The 22718-nt window shown below is 46.7% G+C and overlaps 1 protein-coding gene across 2 annotated transcripts in view; it reads left to right on the forward strand.

Moving 5' to 3' along the window:
• Positions 1 to 22718, forward strand: part of PTPRH (protein tyrosine phosphatase receptor type H) — a 517583-nt gene that overhangs the window by 226029 nt on the left and 268836 nt on the right. For both annotated transcript variants that reach the window (XM_085616391.1, XM_085616390.1), the window contains exons 5-7: positions 5539 to 5577; positions 15283 to 15522; positions 16296 to 16550. In XM_085616391.1, coding sequence (XP_085472517.1) covers positions 5539 to 5577; positions 15283 to 15522; positions 16296 to 16550 — 534 coding nt within the window. The remainder of the gene's footprint in view (positions 1 to 5538; positions 5578 to 15282; positions 15523 to 16295; positions 16551 to 22718) is intronic.

The raw sequence follows: 22718 nt of genomic DNA on the forward strand, positions 1-22718 counted from the left end.
CTGAATTGGCTGTGTCCCGTCTCCACACAAAGGACTGCTTAAACCCCTTTAGCAAGTCAGGAGCCAGGGCAGGAAAGGAGTACCTCTGTGCACTTCAAAGCCCCTCATTGAATGCTTCACCACTTCAAAGTCACCACTGGGTATAAGAACTGGACTTCTGACCCTACCACTTTAGTACACTACTTGACCTGTGAAGAACTCTGCCATGAAGAAGGACTGCTACTCTGATGGACTGCTACTCTGGAAGAGCTGCTTTTCTTTTCTGCTGTGCTGCTTTGCTACCCTCTGGCCTCACTGAGAAGGACTGGACCCACCTCACTTGAACTCAGAGTGACTCCAATGGCTTGGTGGCCTGCCCCCTGCTCTAAGTCTCAGGGACATCAAAGACTTCAATTCACCTTGCTACTGCACCTGGATTTTGCTTTCTGCAAGTCTCTCTCTGCCAAGTGGTGTCAACCCAGTTCTGTGCCCTTAGAAGTGAGTATAAAGTGCTGCTTCAGCCGGTATCCATGCATCAACACCATTCTGCCGCTCGGAACCGGTGCATCTCCATCGATGATGATGCATAACTGCAGCTGTAAGGATCGACTATGTGGTTCATTGCCTCCATTCCTTATGCATCTTCGCGTTTTTGCGGATTGGAACTGACGCATCTCCTCCATCATAAGAATCAACGACAATTCATTGCCTCCTCTGCTCCCCGCATTACCCTCGATGTTGACGCATTCAAGGTGCTTTGCAGCAGGCCAAGGTTGGTCCGTGTATGCGACCCATGCTCCATTGCGGTCGGCCTGAACTTTTAGACATGTCCCAGCCAAGCACGACCAGTTAGCCCAAGTTGGGGCTTTATGCTTTTAAGCATTATAATGCAATATGTTCTTTTAAAATTCATACCTCCAGGTATACTGTTGGACTTTTGCCGTTTTATTCTTAAAAATATAATCTATTTTTCTAACTTGGTGTGGAATTTTTTTGTGGTGTTTTCACTGTGTTATTATTTGAAGTGTTGGACAGATACTCCACAAATTGCCTCTTAAGTTTAGCCTGACTGCTGTGTGCCAAGCTACCGGAGAGTGAGTACAGGTTAATTTAGGGTGTGTTGTAACTTGTCCTGACTAGGATTGTGGTTCCTGCTTCGACAGGGTGCATACCTCTGCCAACCAGAAATCCAATTTCTAACAGAAGCTTAAACCCAGACTAGACTCTAGGAAGAAAAGCAGGGACTACTTACCAGTTCTGCATTGAGAGGATGTACAGCAGCACATAATGAGAAACTACGCCCTAGCCCCCAAGCCTAGAAGGGAGCACATGTGGAAGGACCTACACCCTGTCTTAATAGCTGGAATAGAATCCTAAACTATCCGTAGTGGTCCACAGCAACATTAATGAGAACAACCACAAACATCAGTCCCAGGCCTAGCAAGGATCCATGAATGGCAGGCTTAACAGTGGATGCAGACCCACACAGTCACAAGCCCAGAGGGAGGCTTGGGTGCGCACCTTAACAACAGATCCCCCTCTACAACAAATACATGTCTTACCATACCAAGACGATTGGCTCATAAAAGCCAACACACATCCCAAGTGTGCGTAACACAGACAAATCACCGTAAACCTTCTGCTTCAGTTAGGATTTACAGTCAGTGCACAAAAATCCCATCTTCCACCCACTCAAATACCACCATATCTAGGAGTTATTATAAACACTCGAATGGCTCTAGCATATCCCAATGCAGCCAGGATTTACAATTTTCAAACATTGCTACTCCGGTTTCAAAACAACCAATATCTACCTGCCAGAACTTTCATGCCGCTCCTGGGGATGATGGCATCATGCATTGCTGTAGTGCATCATGCAAGACTAAACATGCGTCCTCTACAAGAGTGCTTAGCACGTCATTGGAATCAATCACGAGGTCAGCTAACAGATCTAGTGCTGGTAAACAGCCGCACTCATTGCTCTCCGCAGTGGTGGAACACACAAAATATATCACTTTATCGACCCTATACCACAAGTAGTGCTCACAACAGATGCATCTCTCACAGGGTGGGGATCACATTTACAACATTTAACAGGTCAGAGTCTTTGGAATACCACCCAACAGAACCATCACATCAACTATCTGTATCTCCAAGCAGTTCATCTGGCGTTAAAAACATTTCTACCTCATCTGATAGGAAAAGTTGTCCTAGTCCGGACACACAATATGACAACAAAGTACTATATACAAATAACAGGGGGGAGGGGTTGGGAAGGTGGGGAGGCACTCTTTGCAGCTGTCACCTCTCTCACAGACCATTTGGCGTTGGGCAATTCAGCACAAGATCCAACTCCTGGCAGAACACCTTCCAGGGACAGACAACATCTTTGCTGATCTCCTCAGCAGAATGAGGCAACAGGTACACATATGGGAACTTCACTCACAAGTTCTCCTTTCGTACTTCCAAAAATGGGGATTCCCACAAATAAACCTCTTTGCCACAGAAGAGAACTCAAAATGCCCAGACTTCTCCTCCAGGTTCCCACAACCTATATCCAAAGGCAATGCCCTATGGATCAACTGGTCAGGGATATTTGCTTACACATTTCCTCCTCTCCCTCTCCTTCCATTTCTGGTTCGTAAACTCAGGTAGACATCTCTCACACTGATTCTGGTGGCTCCCACATGGGCTCGTCAACCATGGTTCACCAGACTATTAAAACTCTCAATAGTTCGACATCAGAAGCTTCACATAACTTCCACTTTTCTCACACAGAATCATGGAGAAATCAGACATCTAAACCCCAAGGAACTTAACCTAGCGATTTGGCTCCTGAAGTCATAGAGTTTGGATATTTACACCTACCACCAGATTGTATGAGAATTCTTAAGGAAGCATGAAAACCCACCACTAGTGCATGTTATGCAGCAAAGTGGAATAGGTTTATGATATATTGTCATAATAACACAATTGATCCGCAAGAAGTCTCTACACAATTTTTGTTTTTAATCTTTTGCCTCTACAATATGCAGGCCTTTCTTCAAAACAGACAACATTTAGCCCTGTTCAAAGTGCCAATAATTAAAGCATTTATGGAAGGCCTTAAAAGAATAATACCACCTAGGGTACCACCTGTCTGGAATCTTAACATTGTTCTCACAAGCCAAGAACAGATGCCAACAGGGTAAGTAACATAATCCATATGACATCTTCTAATCAGTTTTAATTACTATCACCACAGTTCACTCTGCACTTCACGTTGGACACCCTCGTACTCATCTGATGGCATCAAAATCAAAAGATCTCCACGAAAGTGACCCTTCGGGGGCGCCGTAGGGCATTGAAGCGCCAGCCCGACAAGGAGCAGCCGCCCTATGATGAAGCATGACATCCCCAGGGATGTGTGAGGGCAAAAAGAAACTGTCTGGTTGACTGTCCCTTCTGAGCGTTCCACTATTCTTCTTCTTCATTAGGAACAGTGACCCTCCTGGTTTCGCCTAGATTTAAAATCCTTTACTATGCCATAAACTCCCCTTTTATGACATATAAAAAGTCACCCCTAAGGTAGGCCATAGGGAGACCATAGTGCAGGATGGTGTGTAATCAAAAGGTAGGACATGTACTTTTAAGTTTTGCATGTCCTGGTAGTGAAAAATACCCAAATGTATTTTTCACTACTGTGAGGCCTACCCCTCTCATAGCTTAACATTGGGAATTCCTTATTACACCCAATAAGCTGTAGTTCCTGATTCAGAAGGAGTAGATCGCCGTGTTTCACATCACTGTAATGATAATGATAAATCCTCTTCACTGGTAAAGTCAAATTTATCATTACCCTTTTAAAAATCCCACTGTTAGAAAGATAAGCAAAAGAGACACAATTGATGGATGGAATGCAGAACAAATCAAAACATTCACCCCCAGTCAAGAGGTCTGTGTTAAATCCATCATTCTTTTGCTCACTATGCCACCCCAGTTTAGACCTGGCCATATGCAAATCAGTCTTGACCCTGTGCCTTATGGGAACAGTCCCGCCCGAACTGCCAAGCAAGGTCCTCCCTGGACCGGAAGCAAGCATCCTAGGACCGGTTTCGGGGTTTCACCCCTCATTAGCCAGGATAGTTTTAAACTAGTGTCACAGTGAACCCGGGACCCCTGTCTGGGCATACCTGGTGCACTTAGGGCAAGAAAGCAAAAGACACACAATTGATGGGTGAAATGCAGAACAAATCAAAACATTCACCCCCAGTCACGAGATCTGGATTAAATCCATCATTCTTTTGCTCACCATGCCACCCCCAATTTGGACCTGGCCATATGCAAATCAGTCTTGACCCTGTGCCTCACGGGAACAGTCCAGTCCGAACTGCTAAGCCAGGTCCTCCGTGGACTGGAAACAAGCATCCTGGGACCGGTTTCGGGCGTTCACTCTTCATCAGCCAGGATAGCTTGAATCCAGTGGCATAGTGAGCCCGGGACCCACGTCTGGGCATGCCCGGCGCACTTAGGGCAATAAAGCAAGAGACACACAATTGATGGAAGAAATGCAGAACAAATCAAAACATTCATCCCCAGTCAAGAGATCTGGGTTAAATCCATCATTCTTTTGCTTACCATGCCACCCCAGTTTGGACCTGGCCATATGCAAATCAGTCTTGACCCTGTGCCTCATGGGAACAGTCCAGCCCGAACTGCCAAGCCAGGTCCTCCGTGGACCGGAAACAAGCATGCTGGGACCGGTTTCGGGGTTTTACCCCTCATCAGCCAGGATAGCTTGATTCCATTGGCATAGTGAGCCAGGGACCCACGTCTGCGCATACCCGGCGCACTTAGGGCGAGAAAGCAAAAGACACACAATTGATGGAAGAAATGCAGAACAAATCAAAACATTCACCTACAGTCAGGAGATCTGGGTTAAATCCATCATTCTTTTGCTTACCATGCCACCCCAGTTTGGACCTGGCCATATACAAATCATTCTTGACTCTTTGCATCATGGGAACAGTCCAGCCCAAACTGCCAAGCCAGGTCCTCCCTGGACCGGAAACAAGTATCCTAGGACTGGTTTCGGGGTTTCACCCCTCATCAGCCAGGATAGCTTTAATCCAGTGGCACAGTGAGCTTTGGACCTACGCCTGGGCATACCCGGCGCACTTAGTGCGAGAAAGCAAAAGACACAAAATTGATGGACGGAATGCAGAACAAATCAAAACATTCACCCCAGTCAAGAGATCTGGGTTAAATCCATCATTCTTTTGCTCACCATGCCAAGAAAGATGGCATTTTTCTTCTCTTAGCTCTGTGTGCCTCTGCCACTGTTATTCTGGAATCTGCATTCCAGTATAACAGGGGTGGAGGGTAATAGTGAGTAGGTGCCTGTTTTCACCACAAAATCTATCTCAGGTTGAAATTGTGTCATTGTAGACTGTGATCCTTAACTCCATATACCCTCTATCATCCTATCGACTTCCATATGTCGCTAATGTTCAGATTGCTGTAAAACCTCACATTGGAATGCCCTTCAAAATAATATTGTTTTGTTGTTTTTACCCACAGTTACAACAGAGGCAAGCACTGCAACTCCCACAACTATTCGTAAGTGTTTTCTTTCCATTTCTTGGTTTGTATATTATTTTGTTTTTTTCTTTTAAAAATGATTCACAGGAAAAGACATGATATGGATGGTTTTCAAGCTTTTCTAGGTAGAGGCTCAGGTTAATGCATTAATTAGCTATTGGTAATCTCATGACTCCGTATCATCATCGTGTGCACGCCCTGGAGACAGACACTATGCCACATAACTAAAGGAAAAACATAAATTCCTTTCTCCAGGTCCACCTTTAAGGGAGCACCTTCAGTCAGAAACTTTGAGTCAACTTCTGAAACAACCTAACAGAGCATAAGCAAAGCCACACAGCAAGTAAAGCCAAGCCTGGCAGGACAGAAGCTGCATGCACCCTGGACCCTTGCCCCCCCTATATATTACATCTGGCCCCCAAAGAAATAACTACCTCTCTGGTTCCTCTTCTAAACGAAGTAATAAGATCGGGAGTTTTCCCTGCTAGATGGAAAAAGGCCTGTATAAGACCTATCCTCAAGAAAACATCATTGGACCCCCAGGATATTAAACACTACCGCCCTATATCCTGCCTCCCTCTGCCTTCAAAAATACTAGAGAAAGCCATTAACCAAGAATTAATGGAATTCATAGATCTAAACAGCTCCCTGGATTCTACACAGCATGGTTTTAGATCTCGTCACTCAACCAAATCAGCGTTGATAATGGCGACTGAGGAAATTCGCAGGGCAATGGATGACGGCGGTAGAGCTATCCTAATCCTACTCGATTTAACAGCAGCGTTCAACACCGTAAATCATACGGTGTTATTGGACAGACTTGAATCAGTGGGAATTAGTGACTCCGCACTAGAATTACTCCGGTCCTTCTTGGACTCAAGAGTACAGCAAACTTACTGGGAAGGTCTACATTCTCAAGAGTTTTGTCTCCCTTGTGGAGTCCCCCAGGGATCTGCGTTATCCCCGACTATGTTCAACCTGTATATGACTCCACTGGCAAAACTAATAAAGGATCAAGGTTTAAAACTGGTATCTTATGCTGACGATACCCAGCTGGTGGTGTCTCTTACACAGAGTGTGGATTTCACAGCGGACAGATTCAGAACCTGTCTCTCCAGTGTTATGAGCTGGATGAACGCTAACTTCCTAAAGCTTAATACTGAAAAGACGGAGGTGATTGAATTTGTCCAAAAACCATCCATCTGGAATCATACATGGTGGCCTCCGGAGGCTGGCATCTGTCCTGTGCCAGCACTGAAAGTGAAGAACTTGGGTTTTTTAGTTGATAAAGATTTAACACTCACTTCCCAAGTTAATCAGGCCACCTCGGGGTGTTTCTTTACGATCAAAATTCTTCGAAAGATTTTGCCTTTTATTCCTTTTTCCTTAAGGAAAACAGTAGTAGGAGCCTTAGTCTTGTCGCGTATTGACTACTGTAACGCATTTTATGCCGGAATTGGAGAAAAACAGCTTTCAAAACTCCAGTCATTGCAGAATGCAGCGGTAAGAGTACTGCTTGATCTCCCAAAACACCATTCGACATCGTCGGGCATGAAGCTTCTCCACTGGCTCCCTATCCGTCGGAGGGTACAGTTCAAGGCTCTTTGCCTAGTACATAAAGCCATGACTGGAGGAGGTGCAGATGACATGAAATCCCTCTTTGCCCGCTATGTCCCGACACGTACACTGAGATCCAGCAGTCGAGGTTTGATTTACCTACATAAGATCAAGAGGGCCCGTTGGGGCGGTAAAGCGTTCTCATATCAAGCGATAAAATTATGAAACTCCCTGCCCATAGAGCTTCGATTAGGAACAAACAAGACTATGTTCAGGAAAGCGTTAAAAACCTGGCTTTATACTAAATCATAAACGGCTGTGCTGTTCTCTTTCTTCATACAGCGCCAAGACGCCTCGGCATAAGTGCGCTTAATAAATAATTCAGTCAGTCAGTCATGCATAATCAGTGAGTGAGCTCTGCAGCATAATCAAGATGAGCAATAAATGCATCAGCCCCAGCCCCAACAAGGAAGCCATCAGAGGCAAACTAAACACCAGATTTGTACCACACGGCACCGAAGAATTCCAGAAGGGATGCTAGGATACATAATAACCAAACAAGAGGTAATGAAAGACGGCAAACATCCCACAAGGGGACATACTGAGATGCTGTTGGAAAATGGACGTCTCTGAAGGGTCACCCCAAACCTTTTGCCTTTTCCACTCCTTTTTGCTGCATTCTTTTTGTTGGTTTTAGGACTCTGAGTACTTTATCACTGCCAACTAGTTCTAAAGTGCATGTGCTCTCTCCGCTAAACATGGTTTGATTGACTTATCCACAATTGGCAACATTAATTTACCTGTAAGTCCCTAGTAGAGTGCACTACATGTGCTCAGACCCTCTAAATGAAATGCTACTAGTGGGCCTGCAGCACTAATTGTGCCAACCACTCAAGTAGCTCTTTAAACATGTCTCAGGCCTGCTACTGCAGAGCCTGTGTGTGCAGTTTACACTGCCATGTTGACTTGTGTTAGACCTGGCATCCTTGGCGTGGTTTTCACATGTACTTTTGCCTCTGCCTCCTATGTTTTTGCTGTGTGCTGGACTTCATTTTTGCTGGCCTATATGCTTTGGGCACTTTGCCACTGCTGATCAGTGCCAAAGCGCAAGTGCTCCCCCTGTTAATTGTGAATATGGATTGGTGTTTCCATGATTGGCTTGTTTGACTTACTACTAAGTCCCTTGTACAGTGTACTGTGTGTGCCCAGGGCCTGTAAGTCAAATGCTGCTAGTGCGCCTGCAGCAGTGATTGTGCCACTCACACAAGCATCCCTGCAAAAGGCTTTCAGACTTGCCATTGCAGTGTATGTGTACAATCTGGTACTGCCATGTCGACCTGGTAAGGGCACCCACTTGCCAGGCCCTAACCTTTCCTTTTCTGACATGTGAGTCACCCCTAAGGCAGGCTCACGGTATACCTCTGTGGGCAGGGTGCAGTGTCTGTGAAAGGCAGGACATATTTTGAAGTGTGTAACATGTCCTAATAGTGAACTACAGTTAATTTTGGTTTTCACTATTGACAGGCTATCTGTCGCATAGGGTAGAATGGGGGTTTATTTATAACATTTTATAAATAAACTTTCCATTGGGATGAGATAGGAAGCTAAAGTTTAGAATGTCTGAACTCAGAATATAAAAATGCATCTTTTAGTAAAGATGATGTTTATATTGTGTGTTTGTAAAAACCAAGGTATTTTCTTGCTTAGCCATCCTGTGTGCTTCTGCTGGTTTGTGGATTGAGTGTCTTGCTTGGAAGCGACAGGGGCTGTGGATGTGCATTCACTGTAGTCAGACACTGGGGGGGGGGGTTGAGGTGTGTCCTACCTTTCCTGGATGAGTCAGGGCTGGGCTGAATAGACATGGGCTGCATTCAGAGTAGGGGAGGAGATTTCCTTTCAACTGAATGGGCCAGAGCCTCTCTGACACCAGAGACCAAAGAGAAATGGACTATAATTTTTGGAGCCCAAACTCCTGAACTAGAGATTACTTCTGGAATTCAAGAGTAGCCTCTGCCAAGAAGAAGAGCTGGGAAAACTGAAGGAGATGTACTGCCCCTTTCTTTGTGCAGTTTGGGGTTGGCCTGCTGTGGCTGTTGCTGCCAAGAAGAGATTAAAGACTTTGCTGTGTGCTGTGTCTCCTGCTTGAGGAAGATCTCCAAGGGCTTGAAGTAGAGCTTGCCTCCTGTTTAGAAGTCTCAGGGATGCATAGACTTCACCACCAGCTCCCCTGAACTTCCCTGAACCTCCTTGTTGGAAGTTCTGACCTACCATGAGGTGCCTGTTGCTGAGTTGAGCCTCAGCATGAGAAGCGCGATACATCCGCACCTGTTTCTGATGCATCAGCGAAGAAACCGACAAGTCGCCTGCCCACGGCTGGAGAAATCGCCACATGCCGAATCCCATGCACCGACCTCCGAAGTCCGAGATCACCGCACTGATTCCAATGCAGGCCGTGCTGTGCTGATGCAAGAGCCAACGCATCATGGGACTGCAGCTGGATAGGCCAATGCAGCGCCATTGCCGCTGTTGCATCCCCGATCCTCACGCATCGCACTGGGGCCCCAAGTCTACAAGAACGCTGGGCCCGCAGTAAGAAACTGACGCATCACCTCCTCGCACAGTAAGAAACCAATGCATCACCTCCCCTTCAGTAAGGAACCGATGCATCACCTCCCCTGCGTTGCAGTAAGGAACCGATGCATCACCTTTCCTGGAGTAAGGAACCGACACATCACCTTCCCTGGGCGTAAGGAACCGATGCATCACCTTACCTGTGGCTATTTTTGTTTGTGCTGTGACGCATCCAAGGTACTTTGTGTTGAAAGTGTTGCATCTATAGTTTGCTATGGACAGAAATATTTCTTCCTTTTAAGAGTCATATTTCGATTATTGTATTGTGAATTTTTGTTGTTTTTGTCTTGTTTGGTTTAGATAAAGATTAGTTATTTTTCTAAACTGGTGTGGTGTCCATTTGTAGTGTTTTCACTGTATTACTGTATGTGTGTACAAATGCTTTACACACTGCCTCTGAGATAAGCCTGTCTGCTTGTGCCAAGCTACCACGGGGGTAAGCAATGGTTATTTTAGCAATGTATCCCCCTTACCCTGACTAGGAAGCAGGGTCCCTACTTGGACAAAGGTGCAAACCATGGCCAACTAGAGACCCCCATTTCTAACAACCTGGCATTTAAAACCCCGTGCCAAGCCATAAACTCCCCTTGTATTCCTCAAAAGTCACTGCTAAGATAGACCCTGGGTAGCCAATAGGGCAGGATGCTTTGTAATCAAAAGGTGAGACATGCACTTTTAAGTTTTGCATGTCCTGGTAGTGAAAAATACCCATATTCATTTTTCACTACTGTGAGTCATACCCTTCTCATAGCTTAACATTGGGAATTCCTTATTACACTTAATAAGCTGTAGTTCCTGATTGAGAAGTAGATCTTTCATGTCTCATATCACTATAATGATAAATCCTGTTTACTGGTAAAGATGAATTTATTATTACCCTTTTAAAAATGCCACTTTTAGAAAGATGCAAACACAAGGAGATGATGAACGGAGTGCTCAAATTTTCAGACACTCACCCCCAGTCACAGATCTGGGTTGAATCCATCATCGTTATTTAGCTCCCTTCGCCACCTCAGTTCAGACCCAGCTATATGCAAATCAGTCTTGACCCTGTGCCTCATGGGAACGGTCCATCCCGAACTGCCAAGCCAGGTCTTCCCTGAACCAGAACTAAGCATCCCGGGTCCGGTTTCGGGGTAACACCCCTCATCAGCCAGGCTAGCTTGAATCCAGTCGCAAAGTGAGCAAGGGACCGACGTCTGGGCATACCCTGCCAACTTAGGGTGCACAAAGCAAGCACAAGGAGATGATGGATGGCACTGGAGTCCAGCTATCCTGGCTGATGAGGGGTGAAACCCAGAAGCTGGGCCTAGGATGCTTGTTTCCAGTCCAGGGAGGACTTGGCATGGCAGTTCGGGCCGGACTGTTCCCATTGAGCGCAGGGTCAAGACTGATTTGCATATGGCTGGGTTCAAACTGAAATAGCATGGGGAGCAAAAAAACGATGGATTTTTGCCCAGATCTCTGTACTGAGGTGAATGTATGACATTGTACTGCATTCTGTCCATCAATTGTTCTTTTTGCAACTTTTAGAAAGATGGCATTTTTCCGCTCTTGGCCCGTTGTGCCTGCTGCTTGTCTCCAATACACGTCTGAGGTGGTTTACAGCTGAACTTTATGCATTCCATGTAGACAGCCACATACAAAGGGATCTTAGTTGTGACTGAAGGGCCATCCACATCCTGATGGGCTATCCTTAGCAGGATGGTAGGGAGGAGATGACACTTAAACCTGAATTGGCTGTGTCCCGTCTCCACACAAAGGACTGCTTAAACCCCTGTAGCAAGTCAGGAGCCAGGGCAGGAAAGGAGGACCTCTGTAAACTTCAAAGCCCCTCATTGAAGGCTTCACCACTTCAAAGGCACCACTGGGTATAAGAACTGGATTTCTGACCCTACCACTTTAGTACACTACTGGACCTGTGAAGAACTCTGCCATGAAGAAGGACTGCTACTCTGATGGACGGCTACTCTGGAAGAGCTGCTTTTCTTTTCTGCTGTGCTGCTTTGCTACCCTCTGGCCTCACTGAGAAGGACTGGACCCACCTCACTTGAACTCAGAGTGACTCCAATGGCTTGGTGGCCTGCCCCCTGCTCTAAGTCTCAGGGACATCAAAGACTTCAACTCACACCTGGCTACTGCACCTGGATTTTGCTTTCTGCAAGTCTCTCTCTGCCAAGTGGTGTCAACCCAGTTCTGGGCCCTTAGAAGTGAGTATAAAGTGCTGCTTCAGCAAGTATCCAAGCATCAACACCATTCTGCCGCTCGGAACTGGTGCATCTCCATCGATGATGATGCATAACTGCAGCTGCAAGGATCGACTATGTGGCTCATTGCCTCCATTCCTGATGCATCTTCGACTTTTTGCGGATTGGAACTGACTTATCTCCTCCATCATAAGGATCAACGACAATTAATTGCCTCCTCTGCTCCCTGCATTACCCTCGATGTTGACGCATTCAAGGTGCTTTGCAGCAGGCCAAGGTTGGTCCCTGTATCCGACCCAAGCTCCATTGCGGTCGGCCTGAACTTTTAGATATGTCCCAGCCAAGCGCGACCAGTTAGCCCCAGTTGGGGCTTTATGCTTTTAAGCATTATAATGCAATATGTTCTTTTAAAATTCATACCTCCAGGTATACTGTTGGACTTTTGCCGTTTTGTTCTTAAAAATATAATCTATTTTTCTAACTTGGTGTGGAATGTTTTTGTGGTGTTTTCACTGTGTTATTATTTGAAGTGTTGGCCAGATACTCTACAAATTGCCTCTTAAGTTTAGCCTGACTGCTGTGTGCCAAGCTACCAGAGAGTGAGTACAGGTTAATTTAGGGTGTGTTGTGACTTGTCCTGAATAGGATTGTGGTCCCTGCTTCGACAGGGTGCATACCTCTGCCAACCAGAAATCCAATTTCTAACAGGCTTAAACCCAGACTGCACTCTAGGAAGAAAAGCAGGGACTACTTACCAATTCTGCATTGAGAGGATGTACAGCAGCACATAATGAGCAACTACGCTCTAGCCCCCAAGCCTAGAAGGGAGCACATGTGGAAGGACCTACACCCTGTCTTACTAGCTGGAAGAGAATCCTAAACTATCCGTAGTGGTCCACAGCAACATAAATGAGAACAACCACAAACATCAGTCCCAGGCCTAGCAAGGATCCATGAATGGCAGGCTTAACAGTGGATGCAGACCCACACAGTCACAAGCCCAGAGGGAGGCTTGGGTGCGCACCTTAACAACAGATCCCCCTCTATAAGCCCTAAGCCCCACAGTGACTCAGGAGGCCACCAAAAGCACACACACAATCCACAGCAGAGACAAACTTCCAGGGCCAAGGAAAAGGGCTCAAATATGATCTAAAAGGTAAGGATGAGAGTTACGGTGGCAAATGAAGCAGATCAGAAAATTAAGGATAAATGTGATTTATTTCATATCGTAGGAGGAATAGCACCCAACATCTCCCAGCGACTGCTCCAGACACCAACAAATCTCTACCACGAGCCTAAAAGAGCACCAAGAAATGTCACCAGAAACATTCTAAACTTAAAGAAACACAGCTACAGAACAATACAACCCCGAACTAGCCCCTAACACAGCTCTAATCCAAAGACCAGAAGAAAAGAGTGACTACCTCCCAATGAGAGAGACCACACATGAGTTTACTGGATAGAGGTGGTCCTTTATCATGCAAGTGGGGAGAGGAGCCTAGATATGTTTTCCTTGTTGGTTCTAAGCAGGGTGTGAACAAACCTCATGATATAAGCACTGGGATGTGGAAGTGATGAGTAGGTATTGCTCTGCTATCCTAAAGCGGAAATTTGTTTTTGCAATGTTTTTGGCCAGTATTGATTGTAGTACTCTGTACATTCTTATGCTGTAAGATTGTAACTTAGATTACGATAGTCATGGGCTGCTCTTTAGGGATATTTGAATGGATAATCCCATTGTGAAAATGTTTACTACCTTCCTACCCACAGCAAGGGGAACCCCTTGTTTGAGCAGCCAGGTCACTGCAACATTTTGCTTGGCGTGTAACAGTCCTGGGCAATTGTCAGTGCCTTAGCAGGAGCCTCTCACAGGTTTGCAGTAAGTAATTGGGTATTTTATAATGTACTGTTTCATACACTGGCACTGGGTTCAGGCCAATCCGAAAAGAAACCATAAATCACAATGCAAAATATGTATCTTTGGGTTCTTTCTTTCACAGCTAAGCCACCTGACTTGAAGGCATTCCCTCCTTATTTTACCCTATTAAAAGTATGCACCTGGATCAGATTCTGAGAACCAGATCTTAATGCACTGGTTAGTTGCTGGGGTTTATTATGTTTTTTAATGTATTCTGGGCATTTCCAAAAAGAGCCTTATGCATCCACGTTAGTGCCTTTAATTCAACTTTGAGTCTGACTGGGTTCGAACACACGTCCTTCAGGGAAGGGGAGATGTGATGTCTGGGCTAGAGAGGAGTGTCCATTCTTTATCATGCAGGAGATGGTGGGGTTTAAGTTGTTCCTCTGAAAGATGGTGGCGCTAGGTGAAAGTCAGTTATATGTCAGGCGCGGCTGTCTGACCTCTGCCTGAGGGGCGGTCTCTAAAAATAGATTTAATAATGGCATAGAGTTATGAACTAAAATGTGGTTTCCCTGTGTCATTGAACCATCTGGCTCTCTTAACTATAGAATGACCTGTGATCTATCTGTACAGCAGGGGACTACATACTTCCCATCCATTCATAATGGAAAAGACAAATTAGAAATACTCTGGGTCAAAAGTGACTCGGCTCTCATCCCAAAGAGGCAGAGGCAGGCGCCTATTTTGTAGTGACTGGAGGGCAGGGATGAGCTGGACTGTTGACCATCAAGCACTGAGAGGAATTGACGAAGTCAATTCAGAAGACATCTTGCCAGACCTTTGGATTTGATAGGGCAGTGACAGGGACAGTGAATTCAGCGCCCTTCAGGCCTTTCCGAGGCAGCAGCCAGTGGGCAAACCTTCCAGTGTCGCCCAAGGCCGCTGCCTCAGGGAGAGTCTGGTGTTTTTATCTCCATATCATTTTCATGAACTTATTCTAATAAGTACATATTAGGGTGTCTGAAAGAGTGCCTGATCCTGTGGTTTACCCTTAGGGTGCCTGAAAGAGTGCCTGATCCTGTGGTTTACCCTTAGGGTGCCTGAAAGAGTGCCTGATCCTGTGGCTTACCCTTAGGGTGTCTGAAAGAGTGCCTGATCCTGTGGTTTACCCTTAGGGTGTCTGAAAGAGTGCCTGATCCTGTGGCTTACCCTTAGGGTGTCTGAAAGAGTGCCTGGTCATGTGGTTTACCCTTAGGGTGTCTGAAAGAGTGCCTGATCCTGTGGCTTACCCTTAGGGTGTCTGAAAGAGTGCCTGATCCTGTGGTTTACCCTTAGGGTGCCTGAAAGAGTGCCTGATCCTGTGGCTTACCCTTAGGGTGTCTGAAAGAGTGCCTGATCCTGTGGCTTACCCTTAGGGTGTCTGAAAGAGTGCCTGATCCTGTGGTTTACCCTTGTTTTTGTTTTCAGCTTCACAGATTAACTGCAGCTCACTCAACTGGTCTACAGAGGAAGATAGAATCACAGTTCAAGGCAGCAGCACGTTCAACAATGCAACTGCGACAGCAGAGAACAATAAAACGGCCCCTCCAGCAGTAGATGGCTCCGGAAGCAGTAACATCAGCATCACTAGACTGGAACCTGGGTGTCTCTATAATGTCTCTCTTTATTCATCCAGCTACCAGGTCTGCAGCATTCTCATCTACACACGTGAGTATGAGCTGCTCTCTCTAACGAGACTTCCATGGGATGCATTTATGGTTAATGCACAGAAAAAGGAGGAACACCAACTGGTGTATGAGACAGGGATGGCTTCAAATCACCACTATCCCCCCCTTCCTACGCACTTCCGGGACCGATAGGAATAAACAATTTACAATTGGGCTGTTTATATTGTATCTTTTGAAGTACCATCTAAGGCCATTGTATAATGTGAAGCAAAATGACTATTTGTAGCATAGTTATTTTCTGCCTATTTTCCTATCTACTTATTGCACCTGCAGACCTTACTGCTCCAGGTGTATTCTTGCTGTCCCCCGACTAGTGCTGCCCTTTGTGAGTCATGGTCTTTTTAAAATTCAGTTTTGTTGCAGCGCACTGTTTTGGCATGTTGAGATTTTGATTGGGTCTTCATCGGGCTGTGGTTTGAGGGTCTCCTTCTACAGCCATTCTGAACGGTTTTGATTATAGAGGCCTGAGGGGGGCTGCATGTCTAAACTGTGTGGACACACCAGCATGGAATTATGTTGTGGGGGGATGGGAGATGGTGTTCCGGATTCGTGTGTAGTAAGTGTTTTGGGGTCAAACCAAAAATTACCGAATGAACAGCTACATTTTTCTTTAATATTAAATTATAACTAAGCAAGAACAAAAGTTATTGGTGTGTTGTGTATTTTGTCAGAATTCCCGCGGATGCACACTTTGTAAAGTGATTCCCCAGCACCATAAGTGAAATTTGTATACTTGTCCTTTTGCCACTGCAGGCCCCGCCCCTGTGCCCAGCGTCACCGTGACCGGCATGACCACTACGAGCGTGAACGTGACACTGATTCCTCCAAATGTGACTTGTGTGGCCGGCTATGCATATATCGCCAATGTCAGCGGAAGAGTTATCACATATTACAACAGAAGTTTTGCTGTGACAGGACTGCAGCCTGGGCAGATCTACACATTGACAGTGTACAGCCGAACGCCGACTGGTGCACGGTCTTCACCAAAAGAGTTTGCGATTAAGACAAGTAAGTGATATGTAACACTCTCCCATCCTCACTGCCCGCGCACACGGCACCTGCAATCACACAGGCTTACGCATGGGTACGAACGTATGCACGCACACATGCGTGGCCTATCTCTGTTTCGGTCTCTCTGTCCCAGTGCTTAATTTGTAAAAGGAGGAAAGATGGTGCTCAAAGCTCTGCCAAGAACCCCGCGGCTGGAGGTGTTAAATGTTAGTGCGCCGAATCCCAATGCTGCATGGACCTCTGTCCACCCCAGGCCTCTTTAATCCACTATCAGTCACTCCCACCTCTTTATTTAACTTTTGCAGGCTCCTCCTTTCTACCTTTTAGTCGCTTTTTTCTGTCTGTCTCTTCCTCCTTCCTTCCCCTTTTTGAGTTTTTCTCTCACTTGCTCTCGTTAAATGTCTGATCAAGAAATATAAGTTCTGGTTCCCTAAAATGAGTGGCAGTGGGCCCCACCGGCAACCACCAGCCCAAATTAAGCACTGCCTACACCCATCTTCAAGTCGTCACCTACTTCCCTCCGGTTTCCCCTTTCTTCAGACCCTCCTTCGATAGGTCCCTCCACCAAATTTCCTTGTCGGTCTCTTTATCCGCCTCCCTCTCTTTATCTCTTTCTTTCTCCTGCACTCTCTTACACACTCGGACTCTTTGTCTCTTTCAATAATTCACTGACCTAATCAAGGACATAAAAAAGTGCAAAGTGGAGAACACACCTGTGCATATTTACGTATCTGTGCTCTATACATTGTCCTCCGGGTAGCCACAATTGGCAAACTGTCAATTTCCCTAGTCCTTGCACAACAGCTGGCTGAATCTGAGGGGTACTGGAGACCTGGGAGACGGGGGACCCCACACTGAGCAGCTTCTGACTTTCTGCTGCAACCTCATTCATTGGCCTGGTCTGAAGAGCAGTTATAGGTGTACCCTGCAGTCTTCTGAGTGCACAGAACATCTGGATGCTTGAAGGGTTCTTGAGGGCGAATCCATCCCTCCATGGCTTTACAGACGCTATTGTCCAGTCCTGGGCTTTTAAACCGTCCAAACGTGTATTGGTCCAATGCAATGAAACCAAGACAACAATCTCCAGAATCCATTTTCCTGACACATGCAAGCTTCGGGCTGGAAATGGAGCCCTCTCGTCGCATTGGCCAGTCTAGATTAAAGGAGGAAAGGACTCCTTGACCAATGAGTGACCAGAATAGAGGAATACGTTTTCCGTGTTAATGTTACTTTTCTGCTATTGACTTAATTCGAAAGGGGACTAGCAAGCTGGTAAGCTCCAGATGGGCTGGTATCTGAGAAGTGGAGGTTGGCTGTGCTCATGTACTGCGTAAAATTCACTCTTGGCGCACTGATCCTAAATTCCTCTGTCGTGTGCGTGCGTTGCTGCTCTTTCAGCATGATTTTGCCCAGCTGAGTTTTTCCTCACCTTCTGTGTGCATTCTTGTTTATTTTTTACCGTGTGTGTAATTTTTCAGTCCATGACCCGTCCCTCATAGGAAGGTGGGTGGGGTGGGAAAGGAAATTGTCACCAGGGCAGCCAAGATGTTTGTGGAAAGGAGTCAATCTAACCCAAGTGCCACTTGTCCATGGGCTCCTGCAAAGAATGGGAAGTTATCACCTAAACCACACCCTTTCCACGCTTTCTAGCTCATAGGACCTAGTGACGATGGGTCAGGGTAACTTTTCAAAGGGAAGAGTCAAGGTGCATGGGTGGTAGACTTCCCGGGGCTTATCTGCCCCGAGAAAGTGTGCATTTGTCTTGCTATTCCTGGAGGGCAAAATCTGCCAAGATTTTAGCACTTCCTTGTACCACCATGCTAGTCGCGGAACTGACGGAGAGGTGCTTCCCCCAGTTTTTGAATGAAGGACTGCTTCTGCTTCATTGCATGGGTTGGTCGGAGGTCATATTGTGTTGTATCCTTGAATAATAAAAACCTGACTTGGCTGCCTAACTGAGTAACCATTCTCAAGTTTATTACTTGTATATAATAAATTATTCTTTTTTAGTTCAGATTCTATTTTTCTAGACTCGGTGTGTTTGTTGACTCTTGAGTTAGCTGAGCATAGCATCGAAACCCTGGAAAATGTGATAAATTCCCTCCCCCCTCCAAGGCCACGGTCCCTCCTCTCACGGCCAATTTTATTCTCAGGTTGGCAGGTCGGCCCACTGCAGATGACCCATCCTGGTGCAGAGGGCACAAGTCCTAAAAAAAGAAGTGGGGGGACGCTGACGTCACGACAGGAAGTGACGTTACGAAAGGTGACTTGCACCATCAGACTCATTGCCTCCCCTCGCTCACCCCGTAGATGCGATTGCATCAGAGAAGCCAGCACGTGATCAGCGTTCTGAATGAGCTTTGATCTCGGCCCAGAGAGGCCAAACAGTAAATGTGTGGCTCCATTCGCTCCAGTTATCTAGCTCCCGGTAAAATAAGTGGGGGGACGCCGTCCACCCTCGTGGTACCCCGACTCGAACCCTGCTGGTGCAGGAGACAACCAAAGGCTGGTAGCATCTGCGGGGAGCAGTTTTTGAGACTCTGCAACAGACGTGGTGTGCCATAGACTTGCGCGGCCTGCAAGCACCTTCCCGTTCCCAGCCTTGAAAGCTAACAGCAGTTGGGCAGCGATATACTGCAAGGGCTCGATGGAGCCTGTGGCAGAGGACAGACGGTCCTATGCCACAGGCTCGACTCTGGGGAAAACTGACAGCCTGGGGGATTCCACAGAAGCTTTTGAAAGCAACCATAGCTCTCTATGAGGGGACTTGGGTCCAGGTTAAAATAAGCCCCACAGCCTTATCTTCGAGAGTCGAAACCAACAATGGCCTGAAGCAGGGTTACGTCTTGGCCCCATTATTATTAAATCTTTATTCTGCAGTTATGTTGAGTGCCTTGAAAGAGGCCAGACTAGTGCCCCCGAGACTGGGCAAGGCGAGACTGGCAATCCTCCAGTACACTGATGTTACAGTGATAATGGATCACACCAGGGTGGGTCTCCAAAGAGTTTTAAAGGAGCTGGAAAAGTACAACAAGGAAAATAGCTTGACAGTAAATCAGAGCAAAGCAAAGATAATTGTATTTGGTAACAATCCCCACAAAATGCAAGCTACTTGGAAACTGGGAGACCATCAAATAGGGACAACAGCAGCCTATAACTACCCTGGGGTTTGGCTATCTGAGAGGGCCACTTCGACAACACACACAAAACATCTAACCGCCAAAACCAACAGCGTAATCCTCACACTGAGGCACTTAAGCCAACGCTTGTCAAGCCCGACAGCAGAGCCCATGCTGATGGCCCTCAAAGCAAAACTAATATCGGCCATTAAATATGGCCACCTTGCCTTCCCAGGAGCTTTAGACAAATTCATAGCAGCCGCTCAGATCAAAGCCTACAAGGCAGTGTTGTAAGCACCCAGGTATGCAAGGAACACCAGGCTGCGACTGGAACTAGGGCTTTGCAGACCAGAACTTGCACTTCAGGGGGACTTAATTTATTAGTACATCAGGGTGCTCAAAGCCTCGAGCAACACCCTAAAATATAATTTGGAAACGATCTTCAGGAAAGCGCACTCCCCTTGGCACATCAAGCTGGGCAAAGCACTAGGGACCCTGAATATCAAAGTAGAAAGTTTATCCCTACCTGACATTCCGCAAAAGGCCTGGTCAAATGCCGTGAAGAGGCAAGTCCGCTCCATCTCGTATGAAAAGGATCGAGCTGTACTCCACTACACTACCATCACGACGGCACTGGATGAATCCTATACCCTTGGGAAAGTCCAACAGTACCTACAGGAAGCCCTAGGAGTCCAAGCTGACAGGAGAATTCTTTTTATGAGGCTCACAGCCCTTAAAATGTCGGAATTTTTATCCAGCATGGGTGCGAGAAGACGGCGCAGCCACTTGTCAGCTATGCAACTATCAAAGGGAATCCTGGCTTCACCTGTTATGCTGCTGCCCTAAATTGGTCAGCGAATGACAAAGGTTACTTAGCTCCATTTTAAGGGCCCATAGCATAAGGTCGTGCAAGGATGCGTCGGATTTGTGTCTCTGGGAAACAAAAACCTGCATCCTTGCAAGAGTGGCGAAGTTTATACATTTAATCAGACAGGCTTTAGAAGCGCGCTCATAAACGCATTACCATACAGAACGGAAGTGCGAATGCACACGTTCTGAGAACTTCAGAGACTGTTTAACAGACTGCAAGGAATTGGCAATCACATTCTTAAAGGGCAAAGAAGAGACACACAGTCACTTTTCATGGGTTTTATTGAAATGCTTGTGCAACATGAAATTAACCCCTTGCTCAACGGCGAAAAAGGGATTTCGCAACAAAAGATTAACAGTTGGAAAAAGGGGACCATGCAGACGGATGGCTCGAGGGAGGGGGGAGGCAAGGAGGGTAGGTGCTGATTTTAGTTTGTTTTACTGTAAAGATTTTAAATAATCAAACGGTCAATAAAATTACTTACTTACACAGACTCGACCAGACCTCTTATCCCAACTGCAGCGGGTAAATACCACAGGAGAGAGCTGCAGAACCGTGACTGCTGGCGAGAGGTGGCGCCCGCTCCAGCTGCTTGCACAGCAGAGACTTGCTGCTGAGAACACTAACACAGTTGCGATCAGTTCACGTGCACCCAGGGTACACAGAGTGGATCGGACCCACTTTGGTGACCAGTGATTGGACTCCCCACCACGTGAAAGGGCTCTAATAGAAGTTGTACAGTCGCGGCAGGCTCCTCCCTTGAAAGGGTCCGTCTACTGCCACCACAGTCTGCGCTGGGCATGCCTTACCGAGTGCTCCAAGGCCTGCTTAATCAGCCCCGCTTGCAGCGAACTATCGGTATGTTATTGCATGCTCCACCCTCGCACAGGGGGCCCTATGACTGGTGTGGCACCGCTGTGAGCTCACAGCGATCTTCCTATCCTGCTACTAATACTGGTGGTGCATGTGCTGCACCCGGGTCTACGAAGCCTACCACGTTTGGTCAGGGGGCACGTACCCGACCATCAGGTGGATCCCCAGTGCCCTAGTGCTGCTATGCACAGCTCCTTGGGGGTCCCGTTAACCCTTGCGTCTAGTAAGATGGACCCAGAGAGCAGGTATGTAGTGGTTGAGGGGTAGCAGGACGGCAGCACTTCTCGCTTGTAGCTATATATGCACCTAACACTGGAATACTCACATTTTTAGGTCTCGCCTAGGCAGCGCGCATGCGCTGTCTCTTTGAAACATCCAGTAATCCATATCAGTGGTGAAACTCCGCCTATTGCCTTTTTATTGGCTTGGTCGCTTGTCAGCTTAAATCTTTTGCTTTTGACCAGTTAATCTGTCTTTTAGTTCCTCCTTTATTTGTTTGGGAATGCCTATGCAGCACCGCCTAACTACTGTAAACCTGCCACTAGTGTGCTGAAGTATTTGTCTTGGAACTATTTTTCGTTTTTGGTGTCGTTCTTAATTTGTTCATGCATGGTATTTTTTGGGGTGAACTGTGAGTTGGCGAATGTTTGCATTTGTGTTGCAATGATTTTAGCACTGATTAGCATTATGCCCCCACATGCTCTCCACAATCAGTTTAAGGGAAACAGCCCCCGGTACCACAAATCCCTTCCGTACACAGTGAGTTTTAATGTTTGCATTTGTGTTGTGATGATTTAAGCACTGATTTGCATTATGCCCCCACATGCTCTCCAAAATCAGTTTAAGGGAAACAGGCCCCCGGTACCGCAAATACCTTCCGTGCACGGTGAGGTTTAATGTTTGCATTTGTATTGTGATGATTTTATTACTGATTAGCATTATGCCCCCACATGCTTTCCACAATCAGTTTTAGGGAAACAGGCCCCCGGTGTCAGGACTGGAGGTTCTAGGTTTAGATTTCCCAGGTTGAGTATACAACCCAGGAGTCGGTCTTGGCGCCTGGGGGGGAGGCGAAGAGTGGTTTCAGTGAGATCGCTCTCTGCCTTCCTCCGTTCTTTACGATCGTAGTCTTTTTCCCTCTCCCAAGATGGCCGCTGCGATGTCAGTCTTACTCCTCAGTCTCACTCTGGCAGCGGTGCAGGCATCCTGGGTTGATGTGGCGCGCGCTCGTTCTGAGCGTGGCGCACTTCAACCGTCGAATTTTCTGTGAAGGCGGTTTCTCTCTGAGCTCCGCGCTTCCTT

This window comes from Triturus cristatus, chromosome 7 (assembly GCF_964204655.1).
Source record: "Triturus cristatus chromosome 7, aTriCri1.1, whole genome shotgun sequence".
Taxonomy (NCBI): domain Eukaryota; kingdom Metazoa; phylum Chordata; class Amphibia; order Caudata; family Salamandridae; genus Triturus; species Triturus cristatus.